This window comes from Myotis daubentonii, chromosome 3 (assembly GCF_963259705.1).
Source record: "Myotis daubentonii chromosome 3, mMyoDau2.1, whole genome shotgun sequence".
NCBI lineage: Eukaryota > Metazoa > Chordata > Mammalia > Chiroptera > Vespertilionidae > Myotis > Myotis daubentonii.
Genome location: NC_081842.1, coordinates 7,873,196 through 7,895,775, shown reverse-complemented (window position 1 = coordinate 7,895,775; position 22,580 = coordinate 7,873,196). Strand labels below are relative to the sequence as shown.

At 56.6% G+C, this 22,580-nt stretch overlaps 1 protein-coding gene across 3 annotated transcripts; it reads left to right on the top strand.

The window, feature by feature from the left end:
- Positions 1-2,382: 2,382 nt before the first annotated feature.
- SIK1 (salt inducible kinase 1) lies at positions 2,383-14,020 on the top strand. Of its 3 annotated transcripts, none has more exons than XM_059686577.1 (14): positions 2,383-2,540; positions 3,054-3,221; positions 3,700-3,816; positions 6,267-6,330; positions 6,502-6,663; positions 6,820-6,944; positions 7,042-7,165; positions 7,802-8,022; positions 8,335-8,484; positions 8,920-9,042; positions 9,172-9,385; positions 9,911-10,189; positions 10,868-11,099; positions 11,581-14,020. In XM_059686577.1, exons 2-14 carry the CDS (start codon positions 3,066-3,068, stop codon positions 11,963-11,965), a joined length of 2,352 nt encoding a protein of 783 aa, XP_059542560.1. In that variant the 5' UTR covers positions 2,383-2,540; positions 3,054-3,065; the 3' UTR covers positions 11,966-14,020. The 3 variants fall into 3 exon arrangements, with proteins under 3 accessions (XP_059542560.1, XP_059542561.1, XP_059542562.1); XM_059686578.1 differs by having other exon boundaries at positions 10,798-11,099; positions 11,581-11,815; XM_059686579.1 differs by lacking the exons at positions 2,383-2,540; positions 3,054-3,221; positions 3,700-3,816 and adding an exon at positions 3,838-5,225.
- Positions 14,021-22,580: the final 8,560 nt, after the last annotated feature.

The following is a 22,580-nucleotide window of genomic DNA, read 5'->3' as shown; positions in this document are numbered from 1 at the left end:
GAGGAAAGCTCTAAAGTCACAAAAGGAGAGACAGCAGGTGAGTGTGTTCAGGTCCCTGCTTTCTTCGTTCTTCTTCCTGTTCTCCTTGGAACAGGTTGGCGGGGCTCCCAGAAGGGGACAAAAGCGGTGGTAAACTCTTCAGCTAGAAGGAAGTAAAAATATTCCTCCAAATTCTCACTGGATAAACCTGGGACCGATAACGCAAGGGCATTTTTGAAGGACAAGAAAGACTTGGGACTATTAGTGCCCTTCAAAGGCCTTTTCAAACAAACTGACCCACAAACCTCCACCCTGGGAGGGGGTGATTGGGAAATATTTGGTCAGGCCGGCGATTGTGCACTAGGGGAAGCACGTCCAGTCCCTTCGGTGCCCTGGCAGGCGAGCCACACCTCAGGCAGCTGCACACGCACACCACAGCCTCCCCTCTGCCAGGTTTCCAGGTTCTGTATCCATTTCACTTAACTCTTCCCCCACCCCCTTCTGTGAAGTGGCATTTTTATTTAATGCAAGGAAAAATTATTCTAGGTTGGATGCAGAATTGATATCCTAAACTTCTGCCTTCCTAATACTTAAAAAAAAAAAAAAAATGCCCTCTGTCCTAACTGGTTTGGCTCAGTAGACAGAGCATCGGCCTGCGGACTGAAAGGTCCCAGGTTTGATTCCAGTCAAGGGCATGTACCTTGGTTGCTGGCACATCCCCAGTAGGGGGTGTGCAGGAGGCAGCTGATCGATGTTTCTCTCTCATCGATGTTTCTAACTCTCTATCCCTCTCCCTTCCTCTCTGTAAAAAATCAATAAAATATATATTTTTTAAAAAAAGATGCCCTCTGTCTTTCCTTAGGAAACATTTATTTTGTGATGAGCCATAAAGAACATAAAGTGAGCGGCGATATCAATGCAAATTGTCCTCCGTGGCCACTTTCATCCCCTCCCCTCTAGTGGGATAAGGCCACCAGGCACCTCAGTCCTAAGGGGCATAGGTCCTGCCCCACTGCTCCCTGCAGCTCTGGGGAAACAGTGAGGTGGCCCAGATGGCAGACAAAATGCCATGGAACCTGCCAAGCATCCAGTCTGCCAAGGGGTGAAGTCCTCACCCGCTGTTTACTGCACCCATTGGCCCTCTCCGGGGGTTGCTCCGCCAAGGGCAGGGTCCTCTCGCTGTCTGTGTACAGACCACACAGCTGGTCTTCCGTGGATACTTGTCCAATGAACGCACACACAAATGGGCCATCATGTGCTGCACTGAGGGTGTTGCTGACTCTGGTCCCAAGAACCTGAGAACCTGAAGACCTCAGGGAGCAGAGTCCATTTCCACGTGGCCCTCTGGAAACCAGCCTGCTGGGCCTTTCTTCCTCTCTCCAACCTGCTGAGTTCCTTCATCAAAGTGGCTCCATCATAAAGGACCCAGACCTTCCTCTGCAATCAGCTGGCTTCTGACAGTGTATCTGACGGAGAAAGGCCAGGGCTCGCCTGGGGTGGGGCAAGGACCCACTCCCGCGCCCTGGGGGCTGCAGCACCAGCAACCCCTTAGGACGCCAACCCTGGTCCTGGCGGTCACTTGGAAGAGAGGCTGATCAGCTTTCTTGCACTTGTTTCTAACTTGCTGAACAATTAAGATTCGCACAAACCAAGAGAAATCCAAGTTGGGTGGCCCCAAGGTTCTCGAATGTATCGCTGCCATGCTCCAGAGGGTCCCTGGCGGTGGGCGGCCCCTCTCCAGGATGTGGCGTGCGCTCCCTCAGTGGAAGCCAGCGTGCTGTCACTGCCTTGCAGCCTCATTCTTGGAGGTTTCCCTAGCCTCACCTGGTACTTCCCCTAATAGAGGCTCCGAGGCCTAGCGCTTCCGACGGAAATTGGGGGACACATGGGACACGTACTCCGATAATCGGGACCCCGGAGTAGGAGTCCAAAGAGCACCCAGCTGAGCTGCACTTCGGGGTTTTTGGAACCGCACTAGGTCCAAGCCTCTTCGGTGTGGGTGCAAGAAGAGGAGGCACCAGCAAACGCGGGGGCCTAAGGGTTAAGCCGCTCGCAGCGCCTACGGAGCCCGGTAGGGGGCGCGCGCCGGCGGGAGCGCGAGCGCGGGCGGACCTCCACGGGCCTTAGGCGCCCGACGCCCCTGACGTCACTGCCCCGCGGTCGCCAGGGCGACGGCCTCATCAGCGCGCGCGTCAGAGCCGCCTGTCTCTTGGCAACGGCCCGATCTCCCGCTCTCCCTCCGCCTGGCGCTGAGCCACGCGTCGTTCCGGCGTCAAAACGACGTCAATGGGGCTGTATCAACCGAGCGCGCGGAGGGGCGGGGCCGGCGGGGGCGGGCCGGGGGCGGGGCGGGGCGGCAGGGGGCGGGGCCCTCGGGGGCGGGGCGTGCGGCCGGGTGCGCGGCGCGGCCTCAGAGCTGACATGCGGCGAGGCCAGGCCGGAGGCATAGGCGGCAGCGGCGGAGCTTCGAGCAGCAGGAGCCTGAGCCACGCGAGCGGCCGAGCGGTCGGCGGGGCCCGTGCGAGCGGCGTCCTAGCTTCGGCGCCCCCGGAGCGGCGGAGGTGAGGCGGCGGCCGGGGTGGCGCCGTGGGGCGCGGGGAAGGCGGCCGGGCTCCGGGCTCTATCTCCGGCGGCCCCGCGGGTGCGGGCCGGACGCCGCTCGTCCCGCGGCCGCCGTTTCCCCTTTGTTGTGGGGCAGCGGGAGCGGGTCCACGAAGCACTGAGCGTGAGGGGCCCCAGGGTTCGGGATGGAACGACCGCGGGCGGCGGGGTACGCGGCCCGCGGCGCAAGGGGTTCGGAAGGAGCCCGGCGCGGGGGCGGGTCCACACGCCCGCGGGGCTCAAGTGGTTCGGGGACGGGAACGGCACCGGCCGCGGGAGCGGGACACGCGCCCGGCGGGACGGAAGCGCTCCAGGGGTCGGGGTAGAGCCGACCGCGGGCGGGTGAGAACGGGTCCGCGCGCCCGGCGAGGCGACGGGGTCCGGGGCACCGGCGTGGAGCCGACCGCGGGCGGCGGGGCGGGCGGGCGGGCGGGCGTGGGGTCCGATCGTCGCTGAGCTTCCTGCGTCCGCAGGTGCCCGGAGCCATGGTGATCATGTCGGAGTTCAGCGCGGCCCCAGCGGGCGTGAGCCAGGGCCCGCAGAAGCCCCTGCGGGTGGGCTTTTACGACATCGAGCGGACCCTGGGCAAGGGCAACTTCGCGGTGGTGAAGCTGGCCCGGCACCGAGTCACCAAAACCCAGGTGCGTGGGGCGGGGGCCGACCTGGAGCGGACCCTGCCTGGGGTGGACCCTGCCTGCGGGCAGCCAGCCGGGTGGGACCCCTGCCTGTAGGGTCCGTCTAAACGCGGGCAATTTTTAGTTTGGTAGAGAAGGAAAATGTTTTATATTACGATTGCATAATTTGTACGAATATTAGGGGGCAGCAAAGAGGATAATGATCTAATAACCCAGGGGCGCAGTGCTCTCTGTTCCAGAGCTAACGCCCTTCCAAGTGAGCCTGCGAAGACTTAGTACAATTATTTAACTTCGGCTATTTTAAGTAATATGAAGGGTTACTTTGGTTATTCCCCTCACCTCCCCCCCCCCCAACTTTTTGTGACTTCTTGGGGACAGTGTTTTAGAAATTAACCTGCAAAAATGAAATGTTTAGATTAGGTTAAGTGAGAGGTTTTTTTAAATAAAATTAAAAAAAATCCTTTTTCTTTTTAAAAATCTATAGGTAGCAATAAAAATAATCGACAAAACACGCCTAGATTCAAGCAATTTGGAGAAAATATATCGTGAGGTTCAGATCATGAAGCTTCTGAATCACCCCCATATCATAAAGCTTTATCAGGTAAGGACCCAGTTTGTCTTTCTCTGTGACTTCTGGCAAGTGCTTTCGTTTTTATGTCCAACGACCTCAGTCTGCAGTTTGTGGAGGCTGCCCCCCTCTCTTTGGGTGTATGTGGGAGTCAGGGGGTTGGTTGTATAAGGTAAATAGACTGATGTCTGTACGTGGTGAAGATTTACTTAGTTATTTTCTTGCTTTGGGGTCATAATTGAGATTTGCTTCATGAAGATCTTACTTAGTATTATGATTTGTTCCAGTTTTAAATGCATGGAGGTGGGATGTTGTTGCCTTTACTATGAAGATAAACAACCAGATCTGTGTATTGACACAAGTCAAGTATTTAGTGTAGAGGGACAAGTTCCAGTGAAACTAAACACTTCTGCCTTTGCAGATTATTAAACTTTCAGACCGGCTGCTTCTACCAGTTTTCCTAAACTTACCTTTGCAAAGGCAGCAGTGAGCTCTTGTCTTCCCCCAAGTAAAATCCCATCACAACGGAGATTTTGCTGTGGTGAGAGCAGAGAGCTTGCTATTAATCCACGTTAAGGACAGGCTTCGCGCTGTCCGTTTGTTGGTTTGTTTTGTGACTTTATTTTTGTTCTCCTGTTGAAACTAATAAAGTACATCTTTGGAAAATAAGTGGTGGTTTAATTAGGACAGCAAAGCAATCTCTTTGTTAGCGGCCACTTCTGTGACGATGAAGTAGTCTCCTGCAAGAGAATAAGTTCTTTGCAAATTGCTTGCTATTCCGTCTAGTTGTGTTGGCTGTAAGTTCCTTTTGATGACTCTCATGAAACCCCAAGAGACTGAAATGAATATGGGATGGTGGGCGTGTTTGTGCAGTTGGCAGGGCATACAACGGGCAGGAGACAGGGCTGTAATTGAAAATGATCCCACGGAAGGCTCTTTACTCAGTTAAAATGAAGGTAGAAGTTGTCATGGGGCTCGTGTTTCCAGAATGACAGTTTACTCATCATTGTTAAGTGTGGCACTCACATCACCTGTCACCTGCTCTCTGGTTGGTCACCTGCTCTCTGGCTTGTGTTTTGTTTCTGTTGCCATTTGTAAGTTGCCGCGTGGGTCGGAAGTTTCCTCCTGGGTCGCTGATGTCAGTGCCTGAGAAATGTGCCCAGCCTGTTTCCGCAGCAGCGGGCTGACCCCTGTCTGCTTTAGACTGAGTTGGAGGGATGAGCCAGAGCGTGGCTGCCTTGTTCTCCTGAACCCGCTGGCCCCTGTGTGGAGTAGCCCAGTTAGCGATGCCTTGACCACACGATCCAGGAGGACTCTCCTGGGGTGAATTTTCTTATTGCTCTGCGTGCTGCTCTGACTGTTGGGGACAGCAGTGGTAGTTCTTGCCCTGGCTTTGACATGGTATCTGATTTTCATCCAGCTGGCTCAGGCCCAGAACCTTGGTGAGACACTAAACTCTTTCCTTGAGGTTTTTGTTTTTTGTTTTGTTTTTTTTTTTTAAGTTAAAACACATTCACTCTTCATTCTTTCTCCGTCTCTCTCTTTTTTTTTTCTCTCACTGAGAAAAGGAATGAACTCGTCACTCAGTGACACACATCGAGGGCAAGGGCTGTGAAAATTCTAGCTAAACTGCCTGTTGTTTGCTTTGCTTTTCAGATTTACAGCACAAAGCAGTTGTGTTTAAAGTATTCTTTTTAAAGGAATAACTATGTTTTGAGCCCTGAAGAAATCTTTTTCTGTAGAATGTATTCTCTCTCTATCTCCCTTTTAAAATACCTGGATATGAGTTCGTTTTACTTTCAGTACAAATATTTGAATTTCACCTTGTTTCTTAGTTATGTTTTAAATTCTTTCAAAACAATTTTTCAACGTGAAAGAAAATGCTCACTCAGGAAGGGAACCTTTAAGGTGTGCCTGACACTGGCTGTTGCTGCTGACACATGCTGAGTAGTTTTCTGTACACAGAGCAGACTGCTGTGGCTTACCCGGCAGAGCCGGCTTTTTGTGGCCTACTTAATCATGTTACCAACGCATGTGGGGAAGGGGTATTTGCCATCTATTATTCAGCCGTGCTGGCCATTGGCTTGAATAATCTGCTGCCTGCTAGGCTTCTAGAAGAAAGCTGTAGCAGAACTCTCGAATTGCTTTTACTTCTGCAGCCGCCAGAATCCTCTGGTGGGTGAGTTAAAACTACAACGTAGGAGAATTCGAATACACTCAGACCTTTACTGAGCCAAGATATATCAGGACAGGCAGGCCAGTGAGGAATCACCTCTGACGTTGAAAAAACTCTCCTGAATAGGAATCCCCTGATGTGTTTCTTTATTGCAGAAGGTTTTTGTTTGTTGGCTTGTTTTTCCTTCCCAAAAAGAATGAATGCACTCATCTGGAGAAGTTAGCTCCCTGGGGTTCAGGTAGATTACTGATACCTCTGGTATGTTCTCTCTTCGCGTGGTTTAATGTTTAGGTCTTTATTTTTTTAGGTAATGGAAACAAAGGATATGCTTTACATTGTCACTGAATTTGCAAAAAATGGAGAAATGTTTGGTAAGCCACACTTTTCATACCTGTTGAAAACCAATGGTGCTCACGTGTCAGGAATTGCTCCTCCAAAGTTGGGGTCTCCCACCTGAGCATCCCACAGCACTCTGCACTGTGCCCCCGACGGCGGCTGCACTGTGGGCTGGGAGGCTATAGTTTTGTTTTGTCGCTCCTCAGATTATTTGACTTCCAATGGGCACCTAAGCGAGAATGAAGCACGGAAGAAGTTCTGGCAGATTCTGTCAGCCGTGGAGTACTGCCACAGCCATCACATCGTGCACCGGGACCTCAAGACCGAGAATCTGCTGCTGGATGGCAACATGGACATCAAGCTGGCAGGTGAGGAGGGCGCCCCCCGCACTCTGGAAGCGTGGCCTTGCGGCAGGGTGGGGCGTATGCAAGCCAGGGTCCCGGTGCTTTTTGCTCGGACACTTTTGAAACCGAGGCCCCTGCTGTTTCCACCACAGCTTCATCGTCTGTTTCTTTGCCTTTCAGACTTTGGATTTGGGAATTTCTACAAGTCGGGAGAGCCTCTGTCTACATGGTGTGGGAGCCCCCCGTACGCGGCTCCGGAAGTCTTTGAGGGGAAGGAGTACGAAGGCCCCCAGCTGGACATCTGGGTAGGAGCCCTGTGCGCAGCGTGTTAGGTGCCCGCGCTAGAGCTGTGTGCACCAGCAAGGCGAGCAGGCGCTGACCGTGCGGTCTGGTTGCTTGCAGAGCCTTGGCGTTGTGCTGTACGTGCTCGTCTGCGGATCTCTCCCCTTTGACGGGCCCAGCCTGCCAGCCCTGCGGCAGCGGGTGCTTGAGGGCCGGTTCCGAATCCCCTTCTTCATGTCTCGAGGTAGGTGTGCGCCGAGCCTTCTCCCGGGCAGGCGGGCGGGCCGGGGCTGTTGGGAACCCGGAACGGGAGTTCAGGAGGAGGAGTAGGCGGAGGAATTTATTTCCTGAAATGCCTGCTTGACTGTCTTCTGGGTCTGTGAGTCAGGCCGGTGTTACTGTAGGGTGTTTACCTGTAAAAGAAACCCAACCCACGGGGTGTGTTTTGAGTGCCCTACTTATGGCCGGACAGGTGCCTTCCTCTGAGGGTGTCTCCCGGAGCTGGCTGAAGGCTTGGTCTCTGGAGTCCCCGCCCAGTGCCCCCCGGGTCTCACCTGCTCCACACTCGTGCTTTCCTCTTCCATTCAATAAAGATGTCCACTGACTTGTGTGGTCACAGCAGCGCGGGGCGCTAAGTGGTCTCTGTAGGGAAGTTAGGAGGACTGTGTCCCACTCAGAGACCCGCCCCTCGGTGGGGGGCATTCTCTGGTGGCTGGTCTGAGCCGCTGGCCCAGGTCAGTGCCCCTGGCATTGGTGGTCTTCAGAATGGTCACTTGAAGGGAGCTCGTCCCCTGCAGGGCTGAGGTGGCAGCCCAGTGGGCGGAGGGGACCGCGTGCACAGGCGGTCTGCCCGGCTCAGTGCGCCTCCCTTGACCCCCAGACTGTGAGACGCTGATCCGCCGCATGCTGGTGGTGGACCCTGCCAAGCGCATCAGCATCGCCCAGATCCGGCAGCACAAGTGGATGCAGGCCGACCCCAGCCTGCCACTCACTCGCCCCACGAACGCTGCTCTCAGCTACAACTCCAACCTGGGCGACTATGACGAGCAGGTGCTGGGCATCATGCAGACCCTCGGGGTGGACCGGCAGAGGACCGTGGAGGTGAGCATTGCCCGTCCCTCCTCCCACTTTGCTTGTTCTTGTGGGGGGGGGTGGGAGGGAACGGCTTTATCAGGAAAAGCAGTCAGTTGCTAGTTGAGTTAAAATGGGAACACGGGCTAATTTAAGGGCCAGCTTGTCCACTCTTCTAAAGGATATTCTGGGCCACCCAAGAATAACCCTGGGAACAGCCTTGTCAGGGAGCCTCAGTGACCCGAGGAGCCGTCCCGAGTGCCACCTGCACACGGCCACCCTGCTGTTCCGTCCTCTCCTCTGGCCTGGCTCTGACCCTCTTCTCTGCCTCTGCCTTCCCAGTCACTGCAGAACAGCAGCTATAATCACTTCGCAGCCATTTATTACCTCCTCCTGGAGCGGCTGAAGGAGTACCGCAACACCCCGCCGTCGGCGCGGCCGGGCCCGGCCCGGCAGCAGAGGCCCAGGAGCTCGGACCACAGCAGTTTGGAGGTGAGGGGGAATCTCCTAAAGCCCCACCTGTGTCCCCTGAGTTAGGAATCCCTTGCTCAGATGTGCCTGGGAGCCAGACACAGGCTGAGCCCCTGTTCGCCTGTTCATTTTGTCCCCCATCCATTAAGCCCTGGGTGGGGGCAGGGGTTCCCCTGTGAGCTCCAGACCAGAGGATGCAGAAGAGGGGGTGCTAGTCATTCTGTTGGGGGTCAGGCCCCGCCTGTGGCCATCTGACCCTGGTGCTGGCCTCTCGGTGCCTCCCCCTGGTCGTTTCCACACGCGCAGCCTCGGCGGGAGGGTGCACGTGTCCGGAGCCTGGTCAGCTGGTGGCTGACGTCTGCTAGTGCCAGAGTGAGGCCAGCGTGGTGTTTCTGGGGATGCTCGTGGTTATCCCAGAGCCCCTGATAGTTTCTGTCCTTCTATGCTGGCTCACAGGTGCCTCAGGAAGGCCTCCCCGGTGATGCTTTCCGGTCCTCTCTGCTGTGCCCACAGCCCCAGACCTTGGGGCAGTCTATCCTGCAGGCCGAGATGGACTGTGACCTCCACAGCTCGCTCCAGGTGTGTGAGCGTCTGCGAAGGGTGGCGTCTGGGGCGGGGGCTTATCTCATTCCGCCCATGGGGTGCTGGTGACCCCATACCAGGTCACCCAGAGCCCCAGGGTCACTGGTTCATTTCCTTCCCGCACAGCCCTGGCTCTTCCCTGTGGACACCAACTGCAACGGCGTGTTTCGGCATCGCTCGGTCTCCCCCAGCAGCCTGCTGGACACGACCATCAGCGAGGAGGTCAGGCAGGGCCAGGACCTGAAGGAGGAGCCAGAGGCGCAGAGACCCCTGCCTGGCAGCACGGTCCGAAGGCATACACTGGCCGAGGTCTCCACCTTCTCCCCATGTGTCCCTCCATGTAAGTGTCCACGTGGGCAGGAGCACAGCCTGGTGGCCAGGTTTATGGTTGGGACTACAAGGGCCTGATGCAAAACACACCTTTTATGCTGGGTGGTTTCTTCTTATCACAGTTCTCGGATTTAACCCCCGAGGCCACAAGGATCACATGTAGACACTCCAGGTGGTCATTCCATGGTGGGGATAGTGGGTATTAGCTGCCCCCCGGTGTCAGGAGGACAGGTCCTCATCCCTGGCCCTTCTGTGTCCTGGGTCAGCTCCACATATCACCTGCAGCCAGGACTCCTGCGCTGGCTGTCAGGGCTCCCTGGCCTCTGGCTGTCATAGACTCCCACTCCCCCAAGGTTGAGGATAGATGTGGGGAGGACAGTACAGCTGTCTGCCTCTGTCAGTGGCCTCAAGGGCTACCCAAGGGCCTGAGAGTCACTGCCATGGGCATGGGGAACGCGACGTGGGTGCTGGTGGGTTGCATGGGCCGTAGGGAGCATGTGCCTCCCCCCCCAAGAGCATCCTGTTCCTTCTGCAGGTATAGTCATCTCCTCCTCCTCGGCGAGTCCTTCAGAAGGCACCAGCTCTGACAGCTGTCTGACCTTCTCGGCGGGGGATAGCCCAGCGGGGCTTAGTGGATGCCTGGCTGCTCAGGGGCTTGTGGGCACCTGTTCTCCACTCAAACTGGCCTCACCACTACTGGGGGCCCAGTCTGCCACCCCGGTGCTGCAGGCGCAGGGGGCCCTGGGAGGAGCTGCCCTGCTCCCCATCAGCTTCCAGGAAGGCCGGAGGGCTTCAGACACCTCACTCACTCAAGGTGACTTCCCCTTCACTCTCATTCCCACCTTCCCTCCAGATGCCGTGTGCCCTGGCAGGTTTCCCTTTGTCCTGGATGGCAGAGGTTCCCCCATCCCCTAGCCGGGCCTAGGTCCAGCAGCAATGCTCCCTGGACAGATCGAAGGGGCCACCGGGTTCTGGACAGCCTGGTGTCCTGGGACAAAGTCACCTGGCCTCTAGTGGCTGGTCTTAGAAGCTCAAGAGACACTTGGGTGCCAAGCAGCAGCTCCTGCCCTAGAGAGGGGTGGAGTCAGGGAGGGACCCTCCACACCTGGCTGCCTGGGCTCCCACCATGCCACCCAGGGCTTGGGGGCCCTGAGCTCCCTCCCTAGTTCCGTGGCACTGTTCTGCCCTTCACAGAGGATCTCAGTCTGCCCAGATGCATGCCTATTCGGTACTGGAACTGCTGCCCCAAATCCAACCTTAAAGATGACTTCCTAACCTTGCATGGGGGGTGGCGGGGTCATGGAAAGTATTTGGATGACCAGAGAGCACCCTCAGCCCTGTAGGAAAGCATACCAGTTCTTGTATCCATCATTTTCATGTTGCCCGTTCCTCCTCCTCCCTCCCCTCCATCTGGAACTCCAGCCAGCCTTGGGCTGCTGGTCCTGGGCTGGGGATGGAGGTCCATAGACCATCTCCATCTGCCTCTCCCCAGGCCTGAAAGCCTTTCGACAGCAGCTGAGGAAGAACGCGAGGACCAAAGGGTTTCTGGGCCTGAACAAGATCAAGGGGCTGGCTCGCCAGGTGTGCCAGCCCTCTTCCAGCCGGGCCACTCGGGGAGGCCTGAGCGCTTTCCAGCTGCCCGCTCAGAGCCCAGGCCTGCATGGCAGCGGGGTCAGCAGCCGGGAGGGCAGGAGCCTGCTGGAGGAGGTGCTGCACCAGCAAAGGTATGTCTGTTCTGCACTAGTCGCCTGTGACCTTGGTAGCACTCGGGTCCACTGGGATTTTTTGAGCAACCTTGTTCCCTAAGCTCCCCCTTCTCCATGTGATCAGATGAGTGTGCCTCCCTACCCCAAGTGTGGGGAGATCTGTGGGCCTTGTTCCTGCAGATGGTGGCAGAGGTGGGGAGCAGTCAGGTTTTGTCACTTTGAAGCCTGTAAGTGGGGGCTGAAGGGGGGCATGAATAGAATGTCACCTCTGGTTGGCATCTCAGCTGCTGTAAAAGCGCGACAGAGAATGGAAATGTCAGGAATTGCTCAGGGGATTAGTCACGCACAGCATTTCGTGTTCTGGGCAGCTCCAGCCGGCACTTCCACGGGGCGTGGAAACCCGAGGTGTCTGAGCCTGGCCGGGTGGAACTTGTCAGGAGAAGCAGCGCTCAGAGCTGGCAGTGACCTGTTGCCCTCCCTGTTCCTCGTGTCCCTCCAGGTTGCTGCAGTTACAGCACCACCCAGCAGCTCCGCCCAGCTGCCAGCAGGCTCCCCAGCTGCCCCCAGTCCCGCTGGTCCTGGCCCCCTGTGACAGTGCCCTCCTTGTGTCGGGACTCCAGAAGGACCTGGGGCTGGGGCCTGGCCCGCTGCTGCCACCCCACCTCCTCCAGGCCGGGGTCTCCCCGGTGGCCTCAGCGGCCCACCTCTTGGACACCCACCTGCACATCAGCACTGCCACGGCACCCCTCCCTGCCGCCACACCCCTGCAGCCACACTTCGCCATGCTGCCCTCGGGTTTCGACCCCATGGGGCTGCCGCAGGGGGACTGTGAGATGGAGGACCTGACCTCAGGCCAGCTGGGCACGTTTGTCCTGGTGCAGTGAGGGCTACCACGCCACCCTCCTCCTGCATGGGCTGCTGACTCCTCGAAGCAATAATCTCAAGAGTATGTGAAGGCGATTCCGGACTCAAAGCCAATAACTTCTGAGAAGCAAAACAAGCAATACGTTTGGTGTTTTGGCTTTTTGGTTTATTTTTGTTTTATTTTCTCCTTGCACTGAACAGCTGCTGCTGTGAGTAGGGACTGGAAAGTTTCTGAAGAAAAATAATAATTGAGGGTGTGTTGTGGGGGTGGGTGGACAGGAGGGAGAAGGAGGGAAGCGACAAGACAGAGGACAGTGCTGGCCCCGCTCACAGGCCAGCGCCACTGTGCGTCAGGTGGCAGCAGGAGGGGACCATCAGCTCCCTCGTCCATGGGCGCGTCGGGTCACAGAGGGCACTGCCTTGGACAAAGCCACAGTGTGAGCCACGCGCCGTGGGAACAAGTGTGTGCACCTCCGCCACGTGTGTGCACGTGCGGGGTTGAGTAGCATCCTTTTTTAATGAACAGTTCCACTTCCTGAAACATTTATGCTTCGAATGAAAGCTGTGAACTTTGTGCTTTATGCATAAGTTTTTTAAAAGCGCTAATGGCCAGCCCAGGAGAAGATAATCTGCAAATTCTTGGAATTCTCTCCCTTGAAGTCAGAACACAGAGGCTCACTTTTTCTCGTTTTAGATGGGAGTGTTATGAACTGCTTGGTGGTCGATTCCAGGAGTCTTCGGAGGAGCCACGAGAAAGAACCTCAAAGGGGTGGGTAGGCTCTGTCCTGGCACTTGGCACAGGGCCTGGGTGCCTGCGAGGGAAGTTACCTCCTGCCGCACATCTTATTTCCGCTGCTAATTATGTTTTTACGCATTTCATTATCAGGGTCCAAAAAGAACAGCTGACTGGGGGATGTGCAATATAGTGAGGCTGGGACTGGGACAGTGGGCGGCGACCGCCTGCACTCACGGGTCACGTCGGACAGCCCCACCTTCCCCAGGCCCATATCTGGTAGGCTTTTCAAGAAAATGGAATGAGAGGTCAGGTCATTATTGTTCAAGCTTTGTTCCTTTTTAAGCAAATACTGTATATGTGTATAAATAGACAGACACTACTTATTTTTTATATTTTTTACTACACTTTTGTGTTCCTGGCTTAAATTACCCTCTGGCAATGTTACAAAGTGCTACACCAGGTCTGTGTGGAGGAAGGAGGCAAGTTGCCCTTACCTGGCAGGTCGACCCAGGTGGTGGCTCAGGTGGCCATGGGCCTCTGAGTGAAGGGAGGACGCTACTGCGTGCTCCCTCTGCCTGGTCAGCACTGGTCCTTTACCCCCAGGTGCCTTCAGCTCTCTTGGCTCTTACACCCTCAGTATTAACAGGTAATGGCAGGGGAAGGTCGGCATTTATAAAAGCCAAAGATCACCGGAGTTTCTGGAGGGCGGGGAGGTGGTGGCCCAGAGAGGACACGGCCCCTGCTGGCCCTGCGTCTGCGTCTGCCCAGCTTGCTGCTACTGTCCTTCCTGCCACCACTGCTGCTGCTCTGTGGCTGCTTCAATGATGGGGGCAAAGGACTGTCCTTGCGCCTGGCCACTGAGAACTCTCCGAGGCCTCTGCTGACTTGTAAGGAAGGTTGGGGACTGAGAGAGAGCCTGGGGTCATGGGCCTTTGCCCCCTCACAGAGACAGCAGCACGTCGAGTCCCAACACAGAACCAGTTTCCCTTTTGAAAATCAGTTCTGTTCTAACCCAGAGATCAAAGGCCTCAGAACAATGACAAGCACTTTACGTTCACCGTGGTTTTCTTTCTCGTTGCTGTAAGTCAAGGTGTGTGTCTTGTTTAAGTGTGTGTGACGTGTGTTTTATAGGTTTCTCCACAGTGCTGTTCCCGAATGAATGCAGTAGCCGTTCAAAGGCACTCTGTGATCTGATTAAGATGTATATGGTTTGGTTTGTTGTTTTTTTTACTATAACTGAATTAATTATTTTGTTATGTTAACATGACAAATGTATGCCAAATGATTAGTGGATGTATGTTTTTTAATTTAATATTTAAATAAAATATTGGAGGGAAAAACCTTGACTTTTTCCCATGGTTCTCTGGGGCGTACCTTCCGGCCGCTTCACTAAGAGGCCAAGTCTTCCAGGCTCATTGACGGCTCAGATCGAAAGAAGAGGGCCTGGTGCCAGCTCCTGCATTCAGCCTGGCCACAAAGAACTGGCAGCACCTAGCTGCAGATGCCACTCCCCTCGCCTGGCAGTGGTGTGGGCACAGGGTGGTCAGGGTACAGAGAGGAGTGGCCTAAGGTTGGCATTGAGGGTGTGTGCTAGGCCTCACAGGCGCTCAGGCCCCGTTTTGGGGGGCAGGCTCTGCTAATCCGCTGAACCTCCAAACACCCACGTCTGTTCACAGCTGGTTCTTCCCAGGCACCATTCACTCTACTTCCTCTTAATGGTCTCTGAACCCACTTACAAGTCAGGGATTTGGAAGACTGACAGCCAGACTTTCTGGTCTGTTCAAGTTGGCTTCGCTACCTTCTAGCAGGAGGGCAGACGTGGCGACCTAAACAACAAAGGATCCTCTTCATCCTGCACCTGGAAAATATTTTTTGGTTAAAGTTTTTAATTTTTCTCACCCATTCAGATGGTCATAAAAAAAAAAAAAAACATGTAAAATAAGCGTTGGCAAGGGGAAAATTGGAACTGCCGTGTGCTGCTGGTTGGAGACAGTCTGGCTGTTCCGTAGCAAGTTAACAGAATCACCATATGGTCCAGCAATCCCACTTCTGGGCACAGACACACAAGCTGAAAGCAGGGGTGGGAGCAGATCCTGCACACCTTTGTTCATGGCAGCATTAGTCACAACAGCCAAGGGGTGGACTCGCCCCACGTGTCCCTCCAAGGACGACTAGATCAGCAAATGTGGTCCCTGCACACAATGGGATGGGATTCAGCCTGAAAAAGAAAATTCTGACATATGACATGGAGAAGGCCGGAGGGCATCATGCTCAGGACACAAGTCCGGCACAAACGGACAAAGGCTGCGTGACTTCGCTTCCCTGAGGCCCGAGGAGTCACTCTGAGGGACAGAAAGGAGAGTGGTCTTTTTGGGAGGATGGAAAGTTCTGGAGATGGATGGTGGCCATGGCTGCACAACAGTGTGCATGTACCTAATGCCACCGACCTGTGCACTTCAAAATAGTCGAGATGGTAAATTTTGTCTTGTGTGTATTTTACTACAATGAAGAGAAGGTCCTTTTGGGGGAGATGCCTAGGGGTGCACAGCAGCTTCCTCCTGAGAGCTGGGCTCCGGGCTGAGGGCTGAGGGAGCGAAAGCATGGAGGAGAGGCACCTGTAGGAGGCAGATGCGCAGGGAAGTTGTGAAAACTCAGAATCTGTTTCCAAGCCTGTGTGTGTGGGATGACAAGCCTGAGTGTTGCTTCAATGCAGCCAGTGGGTCTGAGAGGCCAGTGGGATCTCATAGTTTTGGGGAGGAGGCCCAGCCAATGAGGAGGGTTGTTGTCGGGGCTGCTTGATTGACAACAGTTACAACGTCATATACTGAGCTGCGGCTCGCAGTGCCTTGAGGGACTGGGGGGTGGGCTTCTGACAGGAAGGCCAGGCAGACCACTCATACCCAGGAAAGCTCACCAAGCCCCCGCGGACGCCAGTGCTGGGCCTCGCTCCTGTGTGGCCCACACCACACTCGGCCTCTTGGTGACCACGGCCTGGAGAGCAGGACCCAGGCTCTGCCTGCTGCGAAGAATAAAGGGAAATCTATTTACTGTTTGGGATGTAGAGTCTTGTAAACTAGGAAGAACTTGACGCGTCTCTCGGCTCCTGAAGTAGGTGGTCCGCTCATGCTCATGTGGGGCCCATCGGATCACACCCCCCACCCAGCACCGAGCTCCGTTGGGCACCTGTGGCTCCTGGCAAATAGCTGGGAGCTAAGGGACTCGTGCTCACCTGCTCGGTTCTTCTGGGGCTTACGGTGTGTCCGATCGGTGTTATTATCATCATTACTAATCAATAACGCTTCTTAGAATCCTCAGTTGGAAATGTATGCCCTGCTCAGGGAGCCTCGCAGGGACCTTGCGGGATGCGGGCCTGCCGTCCCAGGCTTATTGATCTGCTCTCGAGCCGCGTCCCCTCCCGCAGATGAAGAGGGGCCAACGTGACTGTGGGGTTCAGTGTGGCGGTAGGACTCGGCGGGCCAGCCGTGTGTTAAGCGACCCCCGCTCTGGGCCCCACCACCTGCGTCTCGCGCTGCCAACGTCTCTGCCGTGGGTGACCGCACCTGCCCGGCATTTCACAAGATGTTGACGCTGTGGATGTGTCCGTTCCTGTCGGGGTGTGGCAAGGCTGAGCAGGCGATGGCACCTCCCTCTGCACATGACCGCACATGGCGGGCATTGGGGCTTCTGAGGGTTTCTTCCTCCCAATGCCGCTGGTGTAGTGACCGCTGCAGACCACGCGGCTGCCTGAGTCCTTTGCTGGTGCGGGGGGAGCCGAGCCCAGCGGGCCCAACACCCAGGGGAGCGCATGCGGCACTTTTGCTGCGGGGCCGTGGGCCATGTGTGCTGGTGTGCACCCTGCTTTCAGGAGGAAGTCCTTCTGGACGTCCAGAGATGTGGTAGCTCGAGACTGAGACCCGCTTGCGGGGGGGTGGGGGGGTGGGGGGGGCGGGAGGGAGGGGAAGGGGGACGGGGCGGGGGAGGGGGGAGGTTGGTTGGGTGGAGGGGCCCTGGGACAGCCAGGATGGGGCATGAGGGGAGTTCCAGGCGGAGATGAGGCTCACCTCACTCAGAGGCAGGAACCGAATCTGAGTTAAGAGGAACTGACTTGTTTGGGGTGGAAGCAAAAGTGTTGGCCTGTTGGGTCTCCTTCCAGAATAATACGGGGTGTTTCTGTGGTCAGGGCAGGGTGCACACGGCTGCCCCGTGGCGTGGCCTTCGATCTTGGGGGAGGGTCTCAAAGAGTGAACCCAGGGTGGAGAGTTCTTTAAGGGCCCCCTAAAGTTTCCGAGGTCTGGCTCTGGGGGGCCACTGTCCAGGCTGAGAGAAGAGAACAGGAAGCCAAGGGGCCTGGAATCGGGGCTCAGGGTTGTGTAGCTGGGAGGGCAGTGGAGGGGGAGGGAGGGAGAGAAGGGGCGGAGGGGGGAGCGAGCCTGTGCAACTCCTCTCCTCAGGGGAACTCCTGGGGTCTCTGTGACTCACTCCTCTCCAATGATCACTGTTTCGCTCACTCGCAGGGGATCTCTGTAAGAAATAGAAAGGACTTAAGCGTGCAGGAAGCCCAGATGGCCAGAGTGCTCTGTTCCCCTTCGCGTTGAGAGCTGTGTGGTGGGCGGAAGCCACGAACCCCCGGCCAGCGGCTGCCCGGTGGGCGGGCTTTGGGGTTTTGTTGTGGCTGTTAAATCCGAGTTGAAGTATGTTTCTTCTTCACGGAGTACGTCTGTTTCCAGCAAGTAAGGGGCTAAGTGAAGGGCCCGGGTCCCCAGGGCCCCCTGGACTGAGGACAGAAGGCTGTGAGGGACAGGGCATGTGAGCCCCCAGAAACCGCAGACCCCAGAACGAACCAGCCTGCGGAGGAGTCGTTGGCATACGGTAAAGCGCGCCCGTCCTGAGGGAACGGTTCAATGAGGTTTGACAACCTACAGGCCCCCACAGCCAACACTCAGGACGTCTGTCACCCCGAAAGCCTGGCCTCTGCGCTCTCCTGGCACCAGGCAGCTGCCGGCCTGCTCTCTGTCACTGTGGATTAGTTTGCATTTTCTAGAATTCTCTACGAATGGTCACGCAGTGTGTCTGACATCTTTCATCGGCGTACTAGGCGGAGACTCGCCCAGGTGCTGCGTGTATAACCGGCTGAGTCGTTCCGACTGCTGAGTAGTGTTCCACGGTGTGGACGGGCCAGGCTTTGCTTAGCCACCCACCTGCCGATGGATGTTGTGGTTGTTTCCACTTCGGGGCTTTTGCAAATGGAGCTGCTGTGAACCTTTGTGAGTGAGTCTGCGTGGCCCTGTTTCATTTCTCGTGGGTAACAGAGGTGGATCAACGGCTGCATTGTGAGGAATCACAGCCACTAACTTCATACGGAGCTGCCACGCTGTCACCAGTGTGGCTGCAGCAGGTCATAGGCCTCCCACGGTGTCTGAGTCCAGGGGCCCCACACCCTCACAGCACTGGGCAGTGCCGGTCTCTGGCCATCCTAGCAGCTCTGTAGTGCTGTCTTCCCAGGAGTTTGCATTTTCTTGGTGACCAGTGATGCTAAACATCTTTTTATGTGTGTATTGGCCATTCTATTTTCCAAGTTTTTTTTAAGTCTTTGGCAATTTTTATTGGGTTTTTAAAATTCTTATTAGTGAGTTGTAGGAGTTCTTTATATATTCTGCATCATATATGTGTATATACTTACATAATATATGTATACACACATGTTTGTATACATATATACACATGCCTTCCTATATAATAAAAGGCTAATATGCAAATTGTCCCCTCGACTGGGAGTTCGACTGGAGTTTGACCAGTGGGCAGGGCCAGCCGGCCAACCGCCCTCGGCCCCTCCTCCTGGCCAGCTGCGCCCCCAAGAGTCCCCCCCCCATTGGGGGCGGGGCTGGCCAGACCCCAACCATGCATGAATTCGTGCTCTGGGCCTCTAGAACCTATACAAATAGATATACATGTACACCTATGTGTATATGTACACACACACACATACAGAATATTTCTCCCATTGGTGGTTTGCCTTTCTTTTTTTAAAATATATTTTTATTGATTTCAGATAGAAAGGGAGAGAGAGATAGAAACATCAATGATGAGAGGGAATCATTGATCGGCTGCCTCCTGCACACCCCCTACTGGGGATCAAGCCCGCAACCCAAGCATGTGCCCTTGACCAGAATTGAACCTGGGACCCTTCAGTTCCCAGCCTGATGCTCTATCCACTGAGCCAAACCAGCTAAGCTCCAGGGCATTGCCTTTCATTTGAAGAGTGGAGTTGAAGGTTTTTATTTTTATAAAGTCCACCTTACTATTTTATCTTGCATGGTTAGTGCTTTCTGTGTCCTATCTACAAAATCTCTGTCTACCCCAATGTTGAGAAGATCTACGTTCTCAGAGGTTTGGGAGAGTGATTGACTGTGTCTTAATTGCTCCTTGAGTCTTCATGGAGAGGGAGGCGCGGCCCCCACCCCCGCTGTCCACTTCCCATTGGCCAGACTCTGGACACACGGCCACACCTCACTGTGGACTTCAATGAAGCCGCCCACTTTCATGTTTTCTAGAGCAGTGATCATATAGGATTTATTTTTATGATACCAATAACCACAAAGTTTGAAAACCAAGAACTAACCCAATAGCCTGAGTCGACGGATGCGGAGATAAAGAGTGAGGACCAGTGAGTTCGCTTTTCCATAAGCTCCACGCCTGGCACTGGGGCCGCCCGTTCCACATGAGGGACTTTGCTTGAGCAGCCGGCTGTGGGTGGAGGCAACGGCTCCCTGGCTACGCTCCCTACCTGGCCTGGCTGTAACCCCTCCAGCCCTTCCTTCTGCCTGCCACACGGATCACAGCAGCACGTGCCCCGGGCTGTCTGAGGACCGTGACAGCAGGCACGGAGGAATGCGTCCCTAGGGACTCCAGGCAACAGGAGCTGCTGTTTTTATTATGAAGGTTGTACCTATCATTTGCAACCCGGATGCCAATGTGTGTTTCAACCCCTGCCTGATGGGGAAGGAGGGCCCAGGGGTCTGGGCTGGTGTTTCAGCCTGGGTCAGGGGAGCCTGGCTCCAGCCCTGGTCCCTGGACATGCCTGCTGTCCCTCTTCTCTTGCTGAGCAACCAGAAGACCCCAAAGAGCAAGTGGGGGAGAGAAGGGGATTCTGGGGTGGGGCATAGGGAGAGCCTTCCCCATGCGTGGGCCACCTCTCCTCCAAGCTGCAGAGCCTCCGCGGGCACACCAGGGCCAGCCGGGTTCTTGAGTCAGCCCAGGCCCCACAACCCCAACCACCCCCCCACCCCCCGGGCATTGAGCCAGCTGATAGGCTCTGCTACCCAGTGGGACGCCATTGGTGCAAGTTGATAGATGGATGGCAGGTACAGGGGCCCACCTGGCAGGGCCTGGAGTCCTGCTCCCGGCACCTGAGAGCTCTCCAGACCCCCGGGCTCCTGGAGGCTCTGCCCAGTCCCCCCTCCTCCCCCGTGCTCCTTGCTGCGGGCAGGCTGTGCTGTGGCATCCGGGCCAGTGCATTTAAGACGTTTAATGGGCGAGTTCCCTCTCTGTATGGGGTATAATTAATTTTCCTGAAATAGGCACGCCAGCCCAATAGTCTTTGCTGTCTGAGTCAGGCGGTGATTATCGCCTCTCATGGGCACGGTGTGCCATCGGCCTCTGGGAATTCAGGGCACACGCAGCTCCCAGCCCTGCTGGGGTGGTGCAGGGAGAGGTCAAGGGCAGGCCAGAGGTCAGGGGCGCTGCCCACCATAGCCACCTGCCTGGAAGCCTCAGGGGAACAAGAGGTGCATGCAGTTCCCAGTGGCAGAGTTGGTGCCAAGAGTGACATGGCAGGTCACCAGGCTGGTGGCTGGAGGGAGAGGGGAGCAGTGAAGCTTGGCCTTTGTGAATAGAATGCAAAGTGGGTCCTGTGGGGTGTATCCCAACATGCACCCCAGCAGTGGTGGCAGGAGAAAGACCCTCAGGACCCAGTGGTATTGGGGCTGGTCACAGCCTTGGGCCGGACAGAGCTGGAGCAAGTGGTCCCAGCAGGATGTGGTGAAGGGGTGGCAGGCAAAGCTGACGTGTGAGGCCCATGTGCCACTGTGTTCATTTAGATGCAAGCAAGTTAAGCTGAAGTCACCAGGATGGACCATAAATCCAACAGGACCGGTGGCCTCATAACAAGAGGGACATGGAGGGAAACAGGTTGTGTGAAAACAGAGGCAGAGATTGGGGTGATGCTGCCACAAGCCCAGGGATGCCTGGGGCCACCAGGAGCTGCAAGAGCTGGAAGAGGCAGGAAGGACCCTCCCCTGGAGCCTCCCGAGGGAGCACAGCCCTGCTGGCACTTGGATCTGGGGCTTTGGGCCTGCAGAGCTGGGAGAGAAGGTATTTCTGTGCATAACCGCCCCCCACCCCACCCACAACCACCACCACCTATGGTATTTGATACAGCAGCCACAGGACAGGCAAGTCCTGGTGGGAACGCGTGGTGCAGCCCGGCCTGGAGCCTCATCCCCTCCTGCCGTGGCAGCTCCACGATGGTCCTTGTCCCCTGCCCTCTCCCGGCTCCAAGGCCAGAGGCCCGGCTCTCCTTCCGCACTCATGTTTCTGCTGTGAAACAGACACTCCTGCTGTGAGCACAGCCATCTTTAGAGAGCCAGGAGCCTCAGTGGGGTGAGAGGAGGGGGGCACAGGAAACAGGACACCACCCTGCTGACTCCCCTTCCTCCTTGCGAAGCCCGAAGCCAGGCCTCTTTAACCCTGAATCTCCGAGGGAAGTGAGATTCCGCCCACATGGCACATGCATGACTTCCTGTGGGACAGGGGTCATGATGGGCCCGGGCTGTGAGTCCGAAGGCTGGACCCAGGCTGGGGACACAGGGTGCCCCACCCTGCCGGACCAAACGGCTGTGTCCATCCCTGTGGTGCTGCTGGGGGGACAGAACCAGCCCCCGTGAGCCAGGCTTCATCTGGGAAGTGGCTGAAGGGGCTCCCCCTGGGCTGGCAGGGACCTCAGCCGCCCGCTGGGAGGGCAGCCTTGCACCCAGGCTCAGGGCTTAGGGCTGAGGGAGCAGCCAGCTGGCCAGGAGAGGGCCCGGGGAGGGCTGCCCTGCAGGGTGGGGGCAGCTGAGCCAGGGCCTGACCCGTGGAGGGTTTAGTGGAATGTTGGGTGGAGGTGGAGAGCCTGGCACGGGTCTGCCTGGCCCCAACCCAGAAGGGGCCTAGCAAGGAGGTTGAGGATGGGTGGCCTTTGTCAGGGCCTGCACTCTCCCCAGTGGCTACAGCAGGGCTGGGTGTGGGGCTGGGGCAAGAGGCTCACGCTAGGATGCCAGCCAGACCCTCACCCACCTCCTAGTGGCTGGGGTCCAGGTTGCTGAGTGGGGCTTGTTCTGGTCGGCTGGGACGCAGGGGCCGGCCGGTGGGACGCAGGGAATGTGTTGGGGCAAACTGGGAGGAGGTGCACCCACTGTCTCCCCAGCCTTGCTCCAGGGTGGGGGGCTGCGGCAGCCAGGGCCCGGGCGGGGCGGCAAGGGGCAGGCTGTGGGGCCCCTGCAGCCAGACGTGGGGCCCGAGTCCGTCCCCTTGGGCCAGTGGTGCCTCTCCTGCCTGGTTCTTAGGAAGGACCCTGAATCCCGAAAGCTCCGCTCCCTGGGCCAGGCCCGCTGCTGCCCTGGGGAGGGCCTGTCCCTCCGGGTGAGGGCAGGTGCCTTGTTACTTGGGAGAAGGGAAATGAAAGCACAAGAGGGAAGTGGTTTGGCCCAAGTGGGCCGAGCGAGTGCAGGGCAGAAAGTCACAAGGGCACGGCGTGCGGAAGGGAAGGAAAGCAGCGGGTGCTGGGCTGGAGCCCTAACCCAGCGAGGAGCGCTGGGCCCCGCCCCACTCAGCCAGATCCCTGGACACGTGGTGCCTGGGAG